We start from the raw sequence: 16,876 nt of genomic DNA, 5'->3' as shown, positions 1-16,876 counted from the left end.
AGCGACTGACCTGCCCCTACCAGCTCTGTCCTGTGTATACAGCGACTGACCTGCCCATACCAGCTCTGTCCTGTGTATACAGTGACTGACCTGCCCACACAGCGCTGTCCCTGTGTATACAGCGACTGACCTGCCCATACCAGCTCTGTCCCTGTGTATACAGCGACTGACCTGCCCATACCAGCGCTGTCCCTGTGTATACAGCGACTGACCTGCCCATACCAGCTCTGTCCCTGTGTATACAGCGACTGACCTGCCCATACCAGCGCTGTCCTGTGTATACAGCGACTGACCTGCCCATACCAGCTCTGTCCCTGTGTATACAGCGACTGACCTGCCCATACCAGCTCTGTCCCTGTGTATACAGCGACTGACCTGCCCATACCAGCTCTGTCCCTGTGTATACAGCGACTGACCTGCCCATACCAGCTCTGTCCCTGTGTATACAGCGACTGACCTGCCCCTACCAGCTCTGTCCCTGTGTATACAGCGACTGACCTGCCCATACCAGCGCTGTCCTGTGTATACAGCGACTGACCTGCCCATACCAGCGCTGTCCTGTGTATACAGCGACTGACCTGCCCCTACCAGCGCTGTCCCTGTGTATACAGCGACTGACCTGCCCATACCAGCGCTGTCCCTGTGTATACAGCGACTGGCCTGCCCATACCAGCTCTGTCCCTGTGTATACAGCGACTGACCTGCCCATACCAACTCTGTCCTGTGTATACAGCGACTGACCTGCCCATACCAGCGCTGTCCTGTGTATACAGCGACTGACCTGCCCATACCACCTCTGACCGTGTGTATATAGCGACTGACCTGCCCCTACCAGCTCTGACCGTGTGTATACAGCGACTGACCTGCCCATACCAGCTCTGTCCCTGTGTATACAGCGACTGACCTGCCCATACCAGCTCTGTCCCTGTGTATACAGCGACTGACCTGCCCATACCAGCTCTGTCCGTGTGTATACAGCGACTGACCTGCCCATACCAGCTCTGTCCCTGTGTATACAGCGACTGACCTGCCCATACCAGCTCTGTCCTGTGTATACAGCGACTGACCTGCCCATACCAGCTCTGTCCTGTGTATATAGTGACTGACCTGCCCATACCAGCTCTGTCCCTGTGTATACAGCGACTGACCTGCCCATACCAGCTCTGTCCTGTGTATACAGCGACTGACCTGCCCATACCAGCGCTGTCCTGTGTATATAGTGACTGACCTGCCCATACCAGCTCTGTCCTGTGTATACAGCGACTGACCTGCCCATACCAGCGCTGTCCCTGTGTATACAGCGACTGACCTGCCCATACCAGCTCTGTCCCTGTGTATACAGCGACTGACCTGCCCATACCAGCTCTGTCCCTGTGTATACAGCGACTGACCTGCCCATACCACCTCTGACCGTGTGTATATAGCGACTGACCTGCCCCTACCAGCTCTGACCGTGTGTATACAGCGACTGACCTGCCCATACCAGCTCTGTCCCTGTGTATACAGCGACTGACCTGCCCATACCAGCTCTGTCCCTGTGTATACAGCGACTGACCTGCCCATACCAGCTCTGTCCGTGTGTATACAGCGACTGACCTGCCCATACCAGCTCTGTCCCTGTGTATACAGCGACTGACCTGCCCATACCAGCTCTGTCCTGTGTATACAGCGACTGACCTGCCCATACCAGCTCTGTCCTGTGTATATAGTGACTGACCTGCCCATACCAGCTCTGTCCCTGTGTATACAGCGACTGACCTGCCCATACCAGCTCTGTCCTGTGTATACAGCGACTGACCTGCCCATACCAGCGCTGTCCTGTGTATATAGTGACTGACCTGCCCATACCAGCTCTGTCCCTGTGTATACAGCGACTGACCTGCCCATACCAGCGCTGTCCCTGTGTATACAGCGGCTGACCTGCCCATACCAGCGCTGTCCGTGTGTATACAGCGACTGACCTGCCCATACCAGCTCTGTCCCTGTGTATATAGCGACTGACCTGCCCATACCAGCTCTGTCCCTGTGTATACAGCGACTGACCTGCCCATACCAGCTCTGTCCCTGTGTATATAGCGACTGACCTGCCCATACCAGCTCTGTCCCTGTGTATACAGCGACTGACCTGCCCATACCAGCTCTGTCCCTGTGTATATAGCGACTGACCTGCCCATACCAGCTCTGTCCCTGTGTATACAGCGACTGACCTGCCCATACCAGCTCTGTCCTGTGTATACAGCGACTGACCTGCCCATACCAGCTCTGTCCCTGTGTATACAGCGACTGACCTGCCCATACCAGCGCTGTCCCTGTGTATACAGCGGCTGACCTGCCCATACCAGCGCTGTCCGTGTGTATACAGCGACTGACCTGCCCATACCAGCACTGTCCCTGTGTATATAGCGACTGACCTGCCCATACCAGCTCTGTCCCTGTGTATACAGCGACTGACCTGCCCATACCAGCTCTGTCCCTGTGTATATCGCGACTGACCTGCCCATACCAGCTCTGTCCCTGTGTATATAGCGACTGACCTGCCCATACCAGCACTGTCCCTGTGTATATAGCGACTGACCTGCCCATACCAGCTCTGTCCCTGTGTATACAGCGACTGACCTGCCCATACCAGCTCTGTCCCTGTGTATACAGCGACTGACCTGCCCATACCAGCTCTGTCCCTGTGTATACAGCGACTGACCTGCCCATACCAGCTCTGTCCCTGTGTATACAGCGACTGACCTGCCCACACAGCTCTGTCCCTGTGTATACAGCGACTGACCTGCCCATACCAGCGCTGTCCCTGTGTATACAGCGACTGACCTGCCCACACAGCGCTGTCCTGTGTATACAGCGACTGACCTGCCCATACCAGCGCTGTCCCTGTGTATACAGCGACTGACCTGCCCACACAGCTCTGTCCCTGTGTATACAGCGACTGACCTGCCCATACCAGCTCTGTCCCCTGTGTATACAGCGACTGACCTGCCCATACCAGCTCTGTCCCTGTGTATACAGCGACTGACCTGCCCATACCAGCGCTGTCCCTGTGTATACAGCGACTGACCTGCCCACACAGCGCTGTCCCTGTGTATACAGCGACTGACCTGCCCATACCAGCTCTGTCCCTGTGTATACAGCGACTGACCTGCCCCTACCAGCGCTGTCCCTGTGTATACAGCGACTGACCTGCCCACACAGCGCTGTCCTGTGTATACAGCGACTGACCTGCCCATACCAGCGCTGTCCCTGTGTATACAGCGACTGACCTGACGGTTATTGTTCACATTTGTAGGAGACATAAGATGAATTTTACTCGTCCATAAACTTTAAAGAAATTCTGGGGAGAACATTATTCAGGACAATCATTAAAATCCATGAGTGCTGTCGATGACAGATATATTCACACTCAAAAGAATTAATTTCACTGAGCGCCTGTCGTGATCTCAGCTGACCCACAGCACTTTCATATTCAAGTATTTATGATGTGCTGTAGGGGAGCAAACAGCAGCCAATTTCCACAGAGCTACTTCCCCCAAACAGCAATCAAATAAACAACAATATCATCGCAGGACACAGCGAATTCCCCTGCATTTCTTCAATTTACTGCCATGGGACTTTAGACACCACCAGTGGGAGCAGATGGGACATCAGTTAATGTCTTTTCTGAAAAGTGGCACCTCTGACAGTGCGGCACTCCCTCAGTACTGACCCTCTGACAGTGCGGCACTCCCTCAGCACTGACCCTCTGACAGTGCGGCACTCCCTCAGTACTGACCCTCTGACAGTGCGGCACTCCCTCAGTACTGACCCTCTGACAGTGCCGCACTCCCTCAGTACTGACCCTCTGACAGTGCGGCACTCCCTCAGCACTGACCCTCTGACAGTGCGGCACTCCCTCAGTACTGACCCTCTGACAGTGCGGCACTCCCTCAGTACTGACCCTCTGACAGTGCGGCACTCCCTCAGTACTAACCCTCTGACAGTGCAGCACTCCCTCAGTACTGACCCTCTGACAGTGCGGCACTCCCTCAGTACTGACCCTCTGACAGTGCAGCACTCCCTCAGTACTGACCCTCTGACAGTGCAGCATTCCCTCAGTACTGACCCTCTGACAGTGCAGCACTCCCTCAGTACTGACCCTCTGACAGTGCAGCACTCCCTCAGTACTGACCCTCTGACAGTGCGGCACTCCCTCAGTACTGACCCTCTGACAGTTCAGCACTCCCTCAGCACTGACCCTCTGACAGTGCGGCACTCCCTCAGTACTGACCCTCTGACAGTGCGGCACTCCCTCAGTACTGACCCTCTGACAGTGCAGCACTCCCTCAGTACTGACCCTCTGACAGTGCAGCATCCCCTCAGTACTGACCCTCTGACAGTGCAGCACTCCCTCAGTACTGACCCTCTGACAGTGCAGCACTCCCTCAGTACTGACCCTCTGACAGTGCGGCACTCCCTCAGTACTGACCCTCTGACAGTGCGGCACTCCCTCAGTACTGACCCTCTGACAGTGCGGCACTCCCTCAGTACTGACCCTCTGACAGTGCGGCGCTCCCTCAGTACTGACCCTCTGACAGTGCAGCACTCCCTCAGTACTGACCCTCTGACAGTGCGGCACTCCCTCAGTACTGACCCTCCGACAGTGCGGCACTCCCTCAGTACTGACCCTCTGACAGTGCGGCACTCCCTCAGTACTGACCCTCTGACAGTGCGGCACTCCCTCAGTACTGACCCTCTGACAGTGCGGCACTCCCTCAGTACTGACCCTCTGACAGTGCGGCACTCCCTCAGTACTGACCCTCTGACAGTGCGGCATTCCCTCAGTACTGACCCTCTGACAGTGCGGCATTCCCTAAGTACTGACCCTCTGACAGTGCAGCACTCACTCAGTACTGACCCTCTGACAGTGCAGCACTCACTCAGTACTGACCCTCTGACAGTGCAGCACTCCCTCAGTACTGACCCTCTGACAGTGCAGAGCTCCCTCAGTACTGACCCTCTGACAGTGCGGCACTCCCTCAGTACTGACCCTCTGACAGTGCAGCACTCCCTCAGTACTGACCCTCTGACAGTGCGGCACTCCCTCAGTACTGACCCTCTGATAGTGCGGCACTCCCTCAGTACTGACCCTCTGACAGTGCGGCACTCCCTCAGTACTGACCCTCTGACAGTGCGGCACTCCCTCAGTACTGACCCTCTGACAGTGTGGCACTCCCTCAGTACTGACCCTCTGACACTCCCTCAGTCCTGACCCTCTGACAGTGTGGCACTCCCTCAGTACTGACCCTCTGACACTCCCTCAGTACTGACCCTCTGACACTCCCTCAGTCCTGACCCTCTGACAGTGTGGCACTCGCTCAGTACTGACCCTCTGACACTCCCTCAGTACTGACCCTCTGACAGTGCAGCACTGCCTCAGTACTGACCCTCTGACAGTGCGGCACTCCCTCAGTACTGACCCTCTGACACTCCCTCAGTCCTGACCCTCTGACAGTGTGGCACTCCCTCAGTACTGACCCTCTGACACTCCCTCAGTCCTGACCCTCTGACAGTGTGGCACTCCCTCAGTACTGACCCTCTGACACTCCCTCAGTACTGACCCTCTGACACTCCCTCAGTACTGACCCTCTGACATTGCAGCACTCCCTCAGTACTGACCCTCTGACAGTGCAGCACTCCCTCAGTACTGACCCTCTGACAGTGCAGCACTCCCTCAGTACTGACCCTCTGACAGTGCAGCACTCCCTCAGTACTGACCCTCTGACAGTGCGGCACTCCCTCAGTACTGACCCTCTGACAGTGCAGCACTCCCTCAGTACTGACCCTCTGACAGTGCGGCACTCCCTCAGTACTGACCCTCTGACAGTGCAGCACTCCCTCAGTACTGACCCTCTGACAGTGCAGCACTCCCTCAGTACTGACCCTCTGACAGTGCGGCACTCCCTCAGTACTGACCCTCTGACAGTGCAGCACTCCCTCAGTACTGACCCTCTGACAGTGCGGCACTCCCTCAGTACTGACCCTCTGACACTCCCTCAGTCCTGACCCTCTGACACTGCAATATTGCACTGGAGTCGTAGCCTAGATTTTTGTTTTTAGGTCTCTGTAGAATGACTTGAACCCACGACCTTTTGACTGCGAAGTGGGAGAGCCACTATCAAATCATGGCTGACACAACCTGTCATTCAGACTTTGTTACTCAGCAAATATTTAAACAATTCATCGCTCCAATTATCTTTGGATTCCATCATGAATTATAATAGCAGATGGTTTACCAGTAATTTATTACATTTAAAGCTAACTGCATTTGCTTTGCCTTGGCCACAGGGGTGGGGGTGGAAGAGAGGGAAACCTTCACTGACAATGAACAAAAGACGTGATAACTTACTGCGCATGTTACGCAGGGTTCTTTTCTGTTCATTTCAATTGAATAAGACAATCTCTTTCAGTGTGTAATGTATTTAATTTATTTTGGAACTTTGCAGTGAAATTTGAAGTGTATGAATTATGGCAAATTTGCAACCTTGAAGACATATTCAAAATGTAATTTGCTCTGTAACAACTTTGATTAACCAGTGGAAATTTACAGCATCTGGTTCTCGTAAAAATGTTCAGATAAACAGCATCAAATATCACCATAACGCTAATTGATTTATAATTCTAATTCAAAATGTCAAATGTCTGTCTTGTGTCAAGAATGCTCTACCACTCCTCCAAAGCAATAAGCAGTTTCCATAAATAGCCCAATCTCCCATGAACCAAATCTGGGGACAAACAATTCCCCCTTAATCAAGGAGCAAAATCTTTAGATGCTTCCCGTCTTTGATCTGGGTGTGCGCGAAAATACAAACATGTTAAAGAGAATTCTCAATTAGCCTGTGGTCTGACTTCTTGGAGATGTAAACTTTGGTCTTTGGCAGGGAATCAGGAATCCTCTAACATTGTGAAATGCAAAGAGAGACACGACATCTTTGCTGACACAAATTGACCATCTTGATCCTAATGCATGAATCATTATTCTTTCACGTGTCCTTTGATTGACTTAAAGCAAGAGAAAAACTGTTTGATTTTTCAGGAGAACATTGAAATCCAAGATAAATCTGTGACATTTCTCTCTGACTCCCTAATATTATCCTGGAAAACTGAAATCACCGAACAATTGGCTCAGCGATTTCCAAAGGACAGGCCCAGCATTGCTCCAGCACTGTGCTAGGTGAACTGTCTATGATATCTATACTTTGCACATGCTCACCTGGCCCGATATTAATCCAGCTCTTTTTTAAAGGGATAAATCAATATTCAATAATATCAGGACTGATCTGATCTTGGCTTCAAATCCACTTTCCCACCTGTTCCCCATAACCGTTGATGCCCCCAGAGTTCACAAATGTCTTAATTCAGCCTTGAATATATTCAATGATCCAGCCTCCACACTACTCTGGACTACTCTGGGACAGAGAATTCCAAAAATTCATGAACCTCAGAGAAGAAAGTCATCCTCACCTGCATCATAACTGAGCACGCCCTTATTCTGAAACTGTACCTGATTTCTAGGTTCTTCCAGGAATGGAAACATTCTCATACAATCTACTCTGTTAACCCCCCTCAGAACCTTCTGTGTTTCATTAATGAAATGTAAGTTCACTTATTGCTGCTGCCAATTTCCCATATACCCAATATACTCAGTCATATTTCTGAGACCCATTTTTAGGCAAAAGGTTACAAGGTCAACTTTTACATGAGTAATGTTTTCAAGGGGCTTATTTCAACTAAAACACATTCACCAGGCACATCAAAACCATAGAAACATTATAGCATAAAATGAGTCCATTGAGCCCATCGCATCTGTGCTGGCCAAAACAAAAATAGGGAAACAAAGCTAGCCACCCATTTTAATTCAATTTCCCAACACCTGCTCTGTCGCCTGGCAGGTTTCAGCGTTCTGGTGTAGATCCAGGTACCTTTTGAATAATTCAGGCATCTACCACCTCTGGGTGAAAAGGTTTTTATCTTGCCCGCAATGCTTTTGGATAACCAGGAAGCTCGGGATGTGGTGGCATCGCTCTGTTTCTTTGTGGTAACAGGTCTAAACTGTGCCTGGAGAATCTCGCGTTTGATGCCTCCCTCTGATTGGACATGATTTTCCACTTTCGCAGCTGTATCCAGTCCACTTTCGCCATTTCACCTCTCAGCTTTGTAAAACTCGTCTTCACTTAATTTAGAATTTTTACTCCTGTTCTCTATTTTTGCTTTTCCATAATGATGCTAAATCTAACTGTAATATGATCACTATTTCCAAAATGGTCTCCCGTTGCTACTTCATCCACTTGCCCAGATTAATTATCTACGACTAAATGCTCTCTTGAATGCAGTTCAAGAATTTTGTGCCCTGTGCCTTTCGCTGTTCGTATCCCGATTGGTATTAGCGTTGTCGAAGTCAGGACAGCACAGTGGCGGAGCGGTTAGCCCTGCTGCCTCACGGCGCTGAGGTCCCAGGTTCGATCCCGGCTCTGGGTCACTATTCGTGTTGAGTTTGCACATTCTCCCCGTGTCTGCGTGGGTTTCACCCCCACAACCCAAAGATGTGCAGGGTAGGTGGATTGGCGACGCTAAATTGCCCCTTAATTGGAAAGAATGAATTGGCTACTCTAAATTTTTCAAAAAAGGTTGTCGAAGTCTTCAACTATTGTTATTGCTCGTCGAACTCCCTCTCACTATTTAGGGGTCTTTCCAGCAAGGTGGCAGCCTCTTTTTTATTTCTGTGCTCAATCCATATGGCCTAATTTTAAAAAAACTAATTTTTGGGGTGTGGGTGTCGCTAACTAGGCCAACATTTATAGTCTATCGCTACTGCCCTTGCGAATCATTGAATAGAATCTTAGAATTTTTACAGTGCAGAAGGAGGCTATTTGGCCAATCAAGTCTGCACCGAGCCTCTGAAAGAGCACCCCACTCAGGCGCATTGACCTCTCTACCCCACAACCCCACCTAACCTGCACATCCCTGGACACTAAGGGGCAATTTTTCATCATAACCAATCCACCAAACCTGCACATCTTTGGATTGTGGGAGAAAACCAGAGCACCCGGAAGAAACCCACGCAGACACAGGGAGAACGTGCAAACTCCACACAGTGACCCAGCCGGGAATCGAGCCTGGGACCCTGGCACTGTGAAGCAACAGTGCTAATCACTGTACTACCATGCCGCCCATTACAACAATTGACTGGGTTACATGGTCATCGTTAGTCTTTTAATTCCAGATTTTATTGATTTCAAATGTCAACATCTGCCGTGGTGGGATTTGAACCTGGGTCCCTAGAGCATTATTCTAATTCTCTGGATTACTAGTCCAATGATAATACTACTCTACTACCATTGAAAATTCTATTCAATTATTCTCAAGGGTAATTAGTGATAGACTATAAATGTTGGCCTAGTTAGCGACACCCACACCCCAAAAATTAGTTTTTTAAAAATGAGGCCATATGGATTGAGGACAGAAATAAAAAAAGAGGCAGCCACCTTCCTGGAAAGTCTCTCCAATGTTAACATACGTTCAATGACCCTTCTACAAAAATAGTCAAAATGTGATGAATTATACAGTCAGAGAGGTGGGTGGAAGAGGTGGGCAGAATAGAAGAACAGGGATAAGTTGGGGCAAAGGAAAGATTGACAAAGGAGCACAGGAGCATTAAGGCCTTTTCCACATGTCTGCTCTACAGTGATGCTCAACACAAACTGGAAGAACACCACTTCATTTTCAGATTAGGCATGTTACAGCCTTCCGAGCTCAACATTCAGTTCAACAACTTTAGATTTTAACATTCTCCTCCATCTTGACCGTCCCTTTTGAAGATTTTTGTTTTTCAGTTCCCTTGGCTTGTCCCGACATCACCCCGACCCTCTGGCACACGTTCACCTGTTCCTTGTTCAGTTTTGCTCTTACCTTTTGCTACTTTGAGCACTCTTCATCCCTGAATGGCATAATTAACATTCCCTCCTGTCCATGACACCTTTGCCCCAATCTACCGATGTTCTTCTATTCTGTCCCACTTCCTGCTCCCCTCTCCTACAATATAATTCATCACATTTCTAATTGCAGTTCTGTAGAAAGGTCATTTGGACTCAGAACATTAACTCTATTTCTCTCCACAGATACTGCTACACTCAGCAGAACCTTGTGACAGCTGAAGTATGAGAGCTGTCTCACAGAGCCAGCACAATGGGTGACTGGTTTGGAAAATATTCCAAAGTGACTTTCCTAGATCCAGAGATGATCTCAGACTTTCCCCAAGTCAAACTCCATCTGCCATAGTTTTGCCCACTCATTTATCCACAGATGCCCCTTTGTAAGTGGGTTACTCACCTGGCTAACCATGATAATTTACCCACCAACCCAGCCTTAGGCAATTCAGCCCCTCGAGCCTGCTCTGCCATTCAATCAGATCTTAGCTGATCGCTTCCTGATCTCAAATCCACCTCCCCACCTATTCCCCATATCCCTTTGACTTGTTTTTTAAAATCAGAAATACATCTATCTCCTTTTTGAAACCATTTGATGATTTAAATTCCACCGCACTATGGGGGCAGCGAGTTCCACAAATTCACCCCCCTCTGCGAGAAGCAGTTCCTCCACATCTCAGTTCTAAATCTACCGCCTCTCAACCTATATCCGTGACCACTCATTCTAGATTGCCCCACAAGGGGGAACATTTGGTCTACGTTTACTTTATCAATCCCTTTTATTATTTTATAAACCTTGATCAGATCCCGTCTCATCCTTCTAAACTCCAGCGAGTATAAGCCCAAACTGTTTAATCTCTCCTCATACGTCAACCCTTTCCTCCCCGGAATCAATCTGGTGAACCTCCTCTGAACTGCCTCCAATGTCACCACATCCTTCCTCAAATAAGGAGACCAAAACTGGACACAATACTCCAGATGTGGTCTCACCAACACCCTATACAATTACAACATCGCTTCTCTACTTTTATACTCCAATCCTTTTGCAATAAACGCTAACTTTCCATTTGCCTTTTTAAGCTGCCCTGTCACTAACCAGATAACCAAACACTAACCAGATAACAAGATACTAACCAAGTAGTTAACTGACTCTGCTGACTTTACCAGTCACTAACCAGGTTATCCAAGTCTCATTAGCTGGGCCTCACTGACCAGTTTACACTAATTGGGTTACCCGGGTGTCATTAACCAGGTCTCACCAACCAGGTCTAACCAGTTTATGCTCACCGGGTCTCACCAACAGGGTTAATCTGGCTCTCACTAACCAGGTCTCCATAACCAGGTTACACTAACCTTTAAACAAAACTTTAGAGTACCCAATTAATTTTTTCCAATTCAGGGGCAATTTAGCGTGGCCAATCCACCTACCCGGCACATCTTTGGGTTGTGGGGGTGAGACCCACGCAGACACGGGGAGAATGTGCAAACTCTACACCGACAGTGACCCAGAGCCGGGATTGAACCCAGGTCCTCGTCACTGCAGTCCCAGTGCTAACCATTGTGCCACCGCACTGCCCCAGGTTACACTAACCGGGTTCTCACTAACAGGGATAACCTGGCTCTCACTAACCGGGTTTCACTAATCGGGTCTCACTAACAGGGTTAACCTGGCTCTCACTAACCGGGTTACACTAACCTGGCTCTCACTAACCAGGTTTCACTAATCGGGTCTCACTAACAGGGTTAACCTGGCTCTCACTAACTGGGTTACACTAACCTGGCTCTCACTAACCAGGTTACACTAACCGGCTCTCACTAACCAGGTTACACTAACCGGCTCTCACTAACCAGGTTACACTAACCGGCTCTCACTAACCGGGTTACACTAACCTGGCTCTCACTAACCAGGTTTCACTAATCGGGTCTCACTAACAGGGTTAACCTGGCTCTCACTAACTGGGTTTTCACTAACAGGGATAACCTGGCTCTCACTAACCAGGTTACACTAACCGGCTCTCACTAACCAGGTTACACTAACCGGCTCTCACTAACCAGGTCACTCACCGAGAATCCGGCCCAGAAGGGGCAGGAGTGGCGGACGCGGGCGGACGATGTCAGCGCCAGAGCGGCGAAGCTGACGGCGACGATCAGCCCCCCGAGCGCCAGCTGGGCGGCGCCGAGAGTCAGGAGGAGACCCCGGGAGCGGAGACCCCGGGAGCGGGAACCGCGGCTCCGGGAACCGCGCCACCCACCCGCCGCCTCACAGCCGCAGCGGCGGCCGCCGGGCATCGCCAGAGCGGAGAGGCGGCGGCGCGCGGGCAGGAGCGCGCGGGGGCGGGAGCGCGCGGGACCGGGGGCGCGCGGGGCCGGGAGCGCGCGGGGCCGGGGGCGCGCGGGGATGGAAGGTCCGCTGAAGGGGCAAAGCAGTTCCACCTTCCCAATGAACAAGTTTGTTGTCTGTCCAAACTCCCAGCAGCCAGTCTGTTAAATGATGAAACTACAATGAAACAGATTTAGTTTATTTGTACATTTTTGTCCTTGCACCATTTTGCCAAAAGACTCAGAAAAGAACAAGTCAGGCTGCAGAAAGTGGTGAAAATCAAACGTCAATATCTTTGTTGTTTAACTTGAAGCTGTCGGGACTTTGGAAAGTATTTCATAACTCATACCACCAAGCAAATAAAGTAACAGTGCAGCAGCACCCTGAAGCGCAAACCCCAGCAGCATTAACACTCCTTTATTTCAAAGCCAAAACTGCAACACACCATTAGTAATAAGGAGACAGAATCCCGTCTAATTCCCGTCCCCGGGACAGAATCCCGTCCAATCCCCGTCCCCGGGACAGAATCCCGTCCCATCCCCGTCACCGGGACAGAATCCCGTCACCGGCACAGAATCCCGTCCAATCCCCGTCACCGAGACAGAATCCCGTCCAATCCCCGTCACCGGGACAGAATCCCGTCCCATCCCCGTCCCCGGGACAGAATCCCGTCCCATTCCCGTCACTGGGACAGAATCCCGTCCCATCCCCGTCCCCGGGACAGAATCCCGTCCCATCCCCGTCACCGGGACAGAATCCCGTCCCATCCCCGTCACCGGGACAGAATCCCGTCACCGGCACAGAATCCCGTCCAATCCCCGTCACCGAGACAGAATCCCGTCCAATCCCCGTCACCGGGACAGAATCCCGTCCAATCCCCGTCACCGGGACAGAATCCCGTCCAATCCCCGTCACCGGGACAGAATCCCGTCCAATCCCCGTCACCGGCACAGAATCCCGTCCAATCCCCGTCACCGGGACAGAATCCCGTCCCATCCCCATCCCCGGGACAGAATCCCGTCCAATCCCCGTCCCCGGCACAGAATCCCGTCCAATCCCCGTCACCGGCACAGAATCCCGACCAATCCCCATCACTGGGATAGAACCCCGTCCCATCCCCGTCACCGGGATAGAACCCCGTCACCGGGACAGAATCCCGTCCAATCCCCATCACCGAGACAGAATCCCGTCCAATCCCCGTCACTGGGACAGAATCCCGTCCCATCCCCGTCACTGGGACAGAATCCCGTCCAATCCCCGTCACCGAGACAGAATCCCGTCCAATCCCCGCCACCGGGACAGAATCCCGTCCCCGGGACAGAATCCCGTCCCATCCCCGTCACCGGGACAGAATCCCGTCCCCGGGACAGAATCCCGTCCAATCCCCGTCCCCGGCACAGAATCCCGTCCAATCCCCGTCATCGGGACAGAATCCCGTCCAATCCCCGTCACCGGGACAGAATCCCGTCCAATCCCCGTCACCGGGACAGAATCCCGTCCAATCCCCGTCACCGGGACAGAATCCCGTCCAATCCCCGTCACCTGGACAGAATCCCGTCCAATCCCCGTTCCCGGGACAGAATCCCGTCCAATCCCCGTCACCGGGACAGAATCCCGTCCAATCCCTGTTCCCGGGACAGAATCCTGTCCAATCCCCGTCACTGGGACAGAATCCCGTCTAATTCCCGTCCCCGAGACAGAATCCCGACCAATCCCCGTCCCCGGGACAGAATCCCGTCCAATCCCCGTCACCGGGACAGAATCCCGTCCCCGGGACAGAATCCCGTCCCCGGGACAGAATCCCGTCCCATCCCCGTCACCGGGACAGAATCCCGTCCAATTCCCGTCACTGGGACAGAATCCCGTCCAATTCCCGTCACTGGGACAGAATCCCGTCCAATCCCCGTCACTGGGACAGAATCCCGTCCAATTCGCGTCACTGGGACAGAATCCCGTCCAACCCCCGTCACCGGGACAGAATCCCGTCCAATTCGCGTCACTGGGACAGAATCCCGTCCCATCCCCGTCACCGGGACAGAATCCCGTCCAATCCCCGTCACCGGGACAGAATCCGGTCCAATCCCCCTCACCGGGACAGAATCCTGTCCAATCCCCTTCCCCGGACAGAATCCCATCCCAGGGACAGAATCCCGTCCAATCCCCATCACCGGACAGAATCCGGTCCCATCCCCGTCCCCGGACAGAATCCCGTCCCATCCCCGTCATCGGGACAGAATCCCGTCCAAACCCCACCAATGGGCCCCTCTGTCCGGTGGTTGGGGGCTGTTCTTAGAAAATGATGGAGATACTCAGCAAGGCTAGCAGCTTCTGTGGAGAGAGGAAGAGATTTATGTTTCAGATTGTGTCCTTTCACCAGATCTCTAGTTGGTAAATCGGTCCGATATTAATTTAGCTGTAACTTTACCCAAGAAAGGAGGCCGAGAAAAAAAGAACCAACAAACATTGACCGTCACTCTCCTTTCCAACAGCTGGTCCTTTTCCAGCTGATCCCATAATAAGCAGGTGATATTTGCTGAGGTATCAATTTTGTCTGGAACAGTAATCAGGCCAATTCTTCACTCAGCTTGGGAAGGTTTTCCTGTTGCTGGGGAAGAAGCGAGGATCCTTTTGACTGTTCGATGGGTTAAGGCTGGGAATTGGAGAACGAGATGTCATTTCGACCTTTAGCACAATCTGAATTTCTCTGACTGTTGGTGATTTTTCTGTCACTGAATAACTTACAGCTCCTTATTTAATGAATTTTGTAACCGCATTGGAGACAAATTATTCTTCTTGTTCACACTTACAGAATTATTTTTGAATGTTAACAAGCTGTCAGTGCCTTAATGATGCCCTCACCAGCTGCTTTGCCAGGAACATTATTGGTTTGTGGGCTCCGTTTCAAATAATTTTTCGATCTCCAGGTAACTTCTGGCCTGTTCCGGATTGGGATAGGTTTCCCACTAATGGGCATCTTAAATATGTTTCTTCAAAAGCTTGTTTTATTTACCCGATGGAAGAGACTATTCCATCTTCTCAATCTCTTGCATAGGGCTGCTGATGTCACTTTTACATCATGGTACACCATCACTATCATAATTATTATCTGTTACTCTATAACTACCTCATCCAAGGAGTCATTCATGAATTTTGAGGTTGAGAGTAATTGTAATGATTCCTAAACACGCAGTGGTGTTGAGATGGCAGATGTACAGCCTGAACCTTTCCCCTCCAAAACGCTAAGGTCAACAGCAACTTCCCACAGAGGTCAGATACGGCTGGAATGGTACAGTTCAGTGTAAATCAGGAAGGCTGATATTTTCTTGTAACTATTTGAAAATGTATACGAGTTCCATGCCGATTAATCTGTATTTCATTCATCCTAATTTATTCAGACAATTGAACATTTCCCCATGTTATGACATTATGAAAGGCAAAATGGCTCAACTACTTGAAAAGCATAACCCTTCTTAAATTTCAAGATAGCACAAATCATAGCATCAGTTTCACACATCCTTTATTCACAAGGACTGCTGGAAAGACAAAGAGAGGGTAACCCCACTTTTAACAAAGTATGACAGACGGGGACTGGCGGCGATGGACTGGGAAACATTACTGAAGGAAGGACAGTGGACAGGCAATGGCAGCATTCAAGGAATGAATAAGTGAATTCCAAAAGTTGTTTATTCCTATTTGGCTCAAGGGTAGAAAGGGAACTGTGGCCAAACCATGGCTTACAAGGGAAATTAGAGATAGTATTGGATTCAAAGAAGAGGCATACAAATTAGCAAGAAAAAGCAATAGACCTGAGGATTGGAAACAGTTTAAAATTCAGCAAAGACAAACCAAGGGATTGATTAAGCGGAAAATACAATTTCAAAGTAAGCTAGTGGGAAACATAAAAACTGACTGTAAAAGTTTCTATAGGTATGTAAAGAGAAAAAGATTGATAAAAATTAAGGAAGGCCCATTAGAAATGAGGGAATTCATAACTTGGAACAAAGAAATGGCTGGGGAACTAAACTCATACTTTGCTTCGGTCTTCACAAATGGAGACATGAATAACATACCGAAAGTTCTGAGAAACACAAGTTTTAGTGAGGAGCTGAAGGAAATTAGTATTAGTAAAGAAATGGTTTTGAGGAAATTATGGGATTGAAGGCAGACAAATCTCCAGGGCCTGATAATCTTCATCCCAGAGTATTTAAGGAAATGGCTCTATAAATAGTAGATCCATTGAAGGTCATTTTCCAAACTTCTTTGGACTCTGGAATGGTTCCCACAGATTTAAGGGTAGCGAATGTAACCCCGCTATTCAAAAAGGGAGCTAGAGATAAAATAGGGAACTATAGACCAGTGAGCCTAACATCAGCGGTAGGGAAGTTGCTAGAGGCCATTATCAAGGATTTCACAGCACAGCATTTGGAAAGCAGTGGTGTAATCAGACAAAGTCAGCATGGATTTACAAAAGGAAAATCATGTTTGACAAATCTATTAGAATTCTTTGAAGATGTAACTACTGTAGTAGAGTTGACCAGGGAGAACCGGTGGATATGGTTTATTTAGGCTTTTGACAAGGTCTCACATAGCC

General features: G+C 50.2%; 1 protein-coding gene across 1 annotated transcript in view; it reads right to left on the bottom strand.

The window, feature by feature from the left end:
- Positions 1-12,261, bottom strand: part of fam189a1 (family with sequence similarity 189 member A1) — a 66,772-nt gene extending 54,511 nt beyond the window's left edge. The window contains exon 1 of the mRNA XM_038784094.1: positions 12,030-12,261. Within this exon, the coding sequence (XP_038640022.1) occupies positions 12,030-12,254 (225 nt within the window). The 5' untranslated portion in view covers positions 12,255-12,261. The remainder of the gene's footprint in view (positions 1-12,029) is intronic.
- Between the last annotated feature and the right edge of the window lie 4,615 nt (positions 12,262-16,876).

The sequence above is a fragment of the Scyliorhinus canicula genome, chromosome 24, assembly GCF_902713615.1.
Source record: "Scyliorhinus canicula chromosome 24, sScyCan1.1, whole genome shotgun sequence".
NCBI classification, from domain to species: domain Eukaryota; kingdom Metazoa; phylum Chordata; class Chondrichthyes; order Carcharhiniformes; family Scyliorhinidae; genus Scyliorhinus; species Scyliorhinus canicula.
This window is presented reverse-complemented; position numbering and strand designations above follow the sequence as displayed.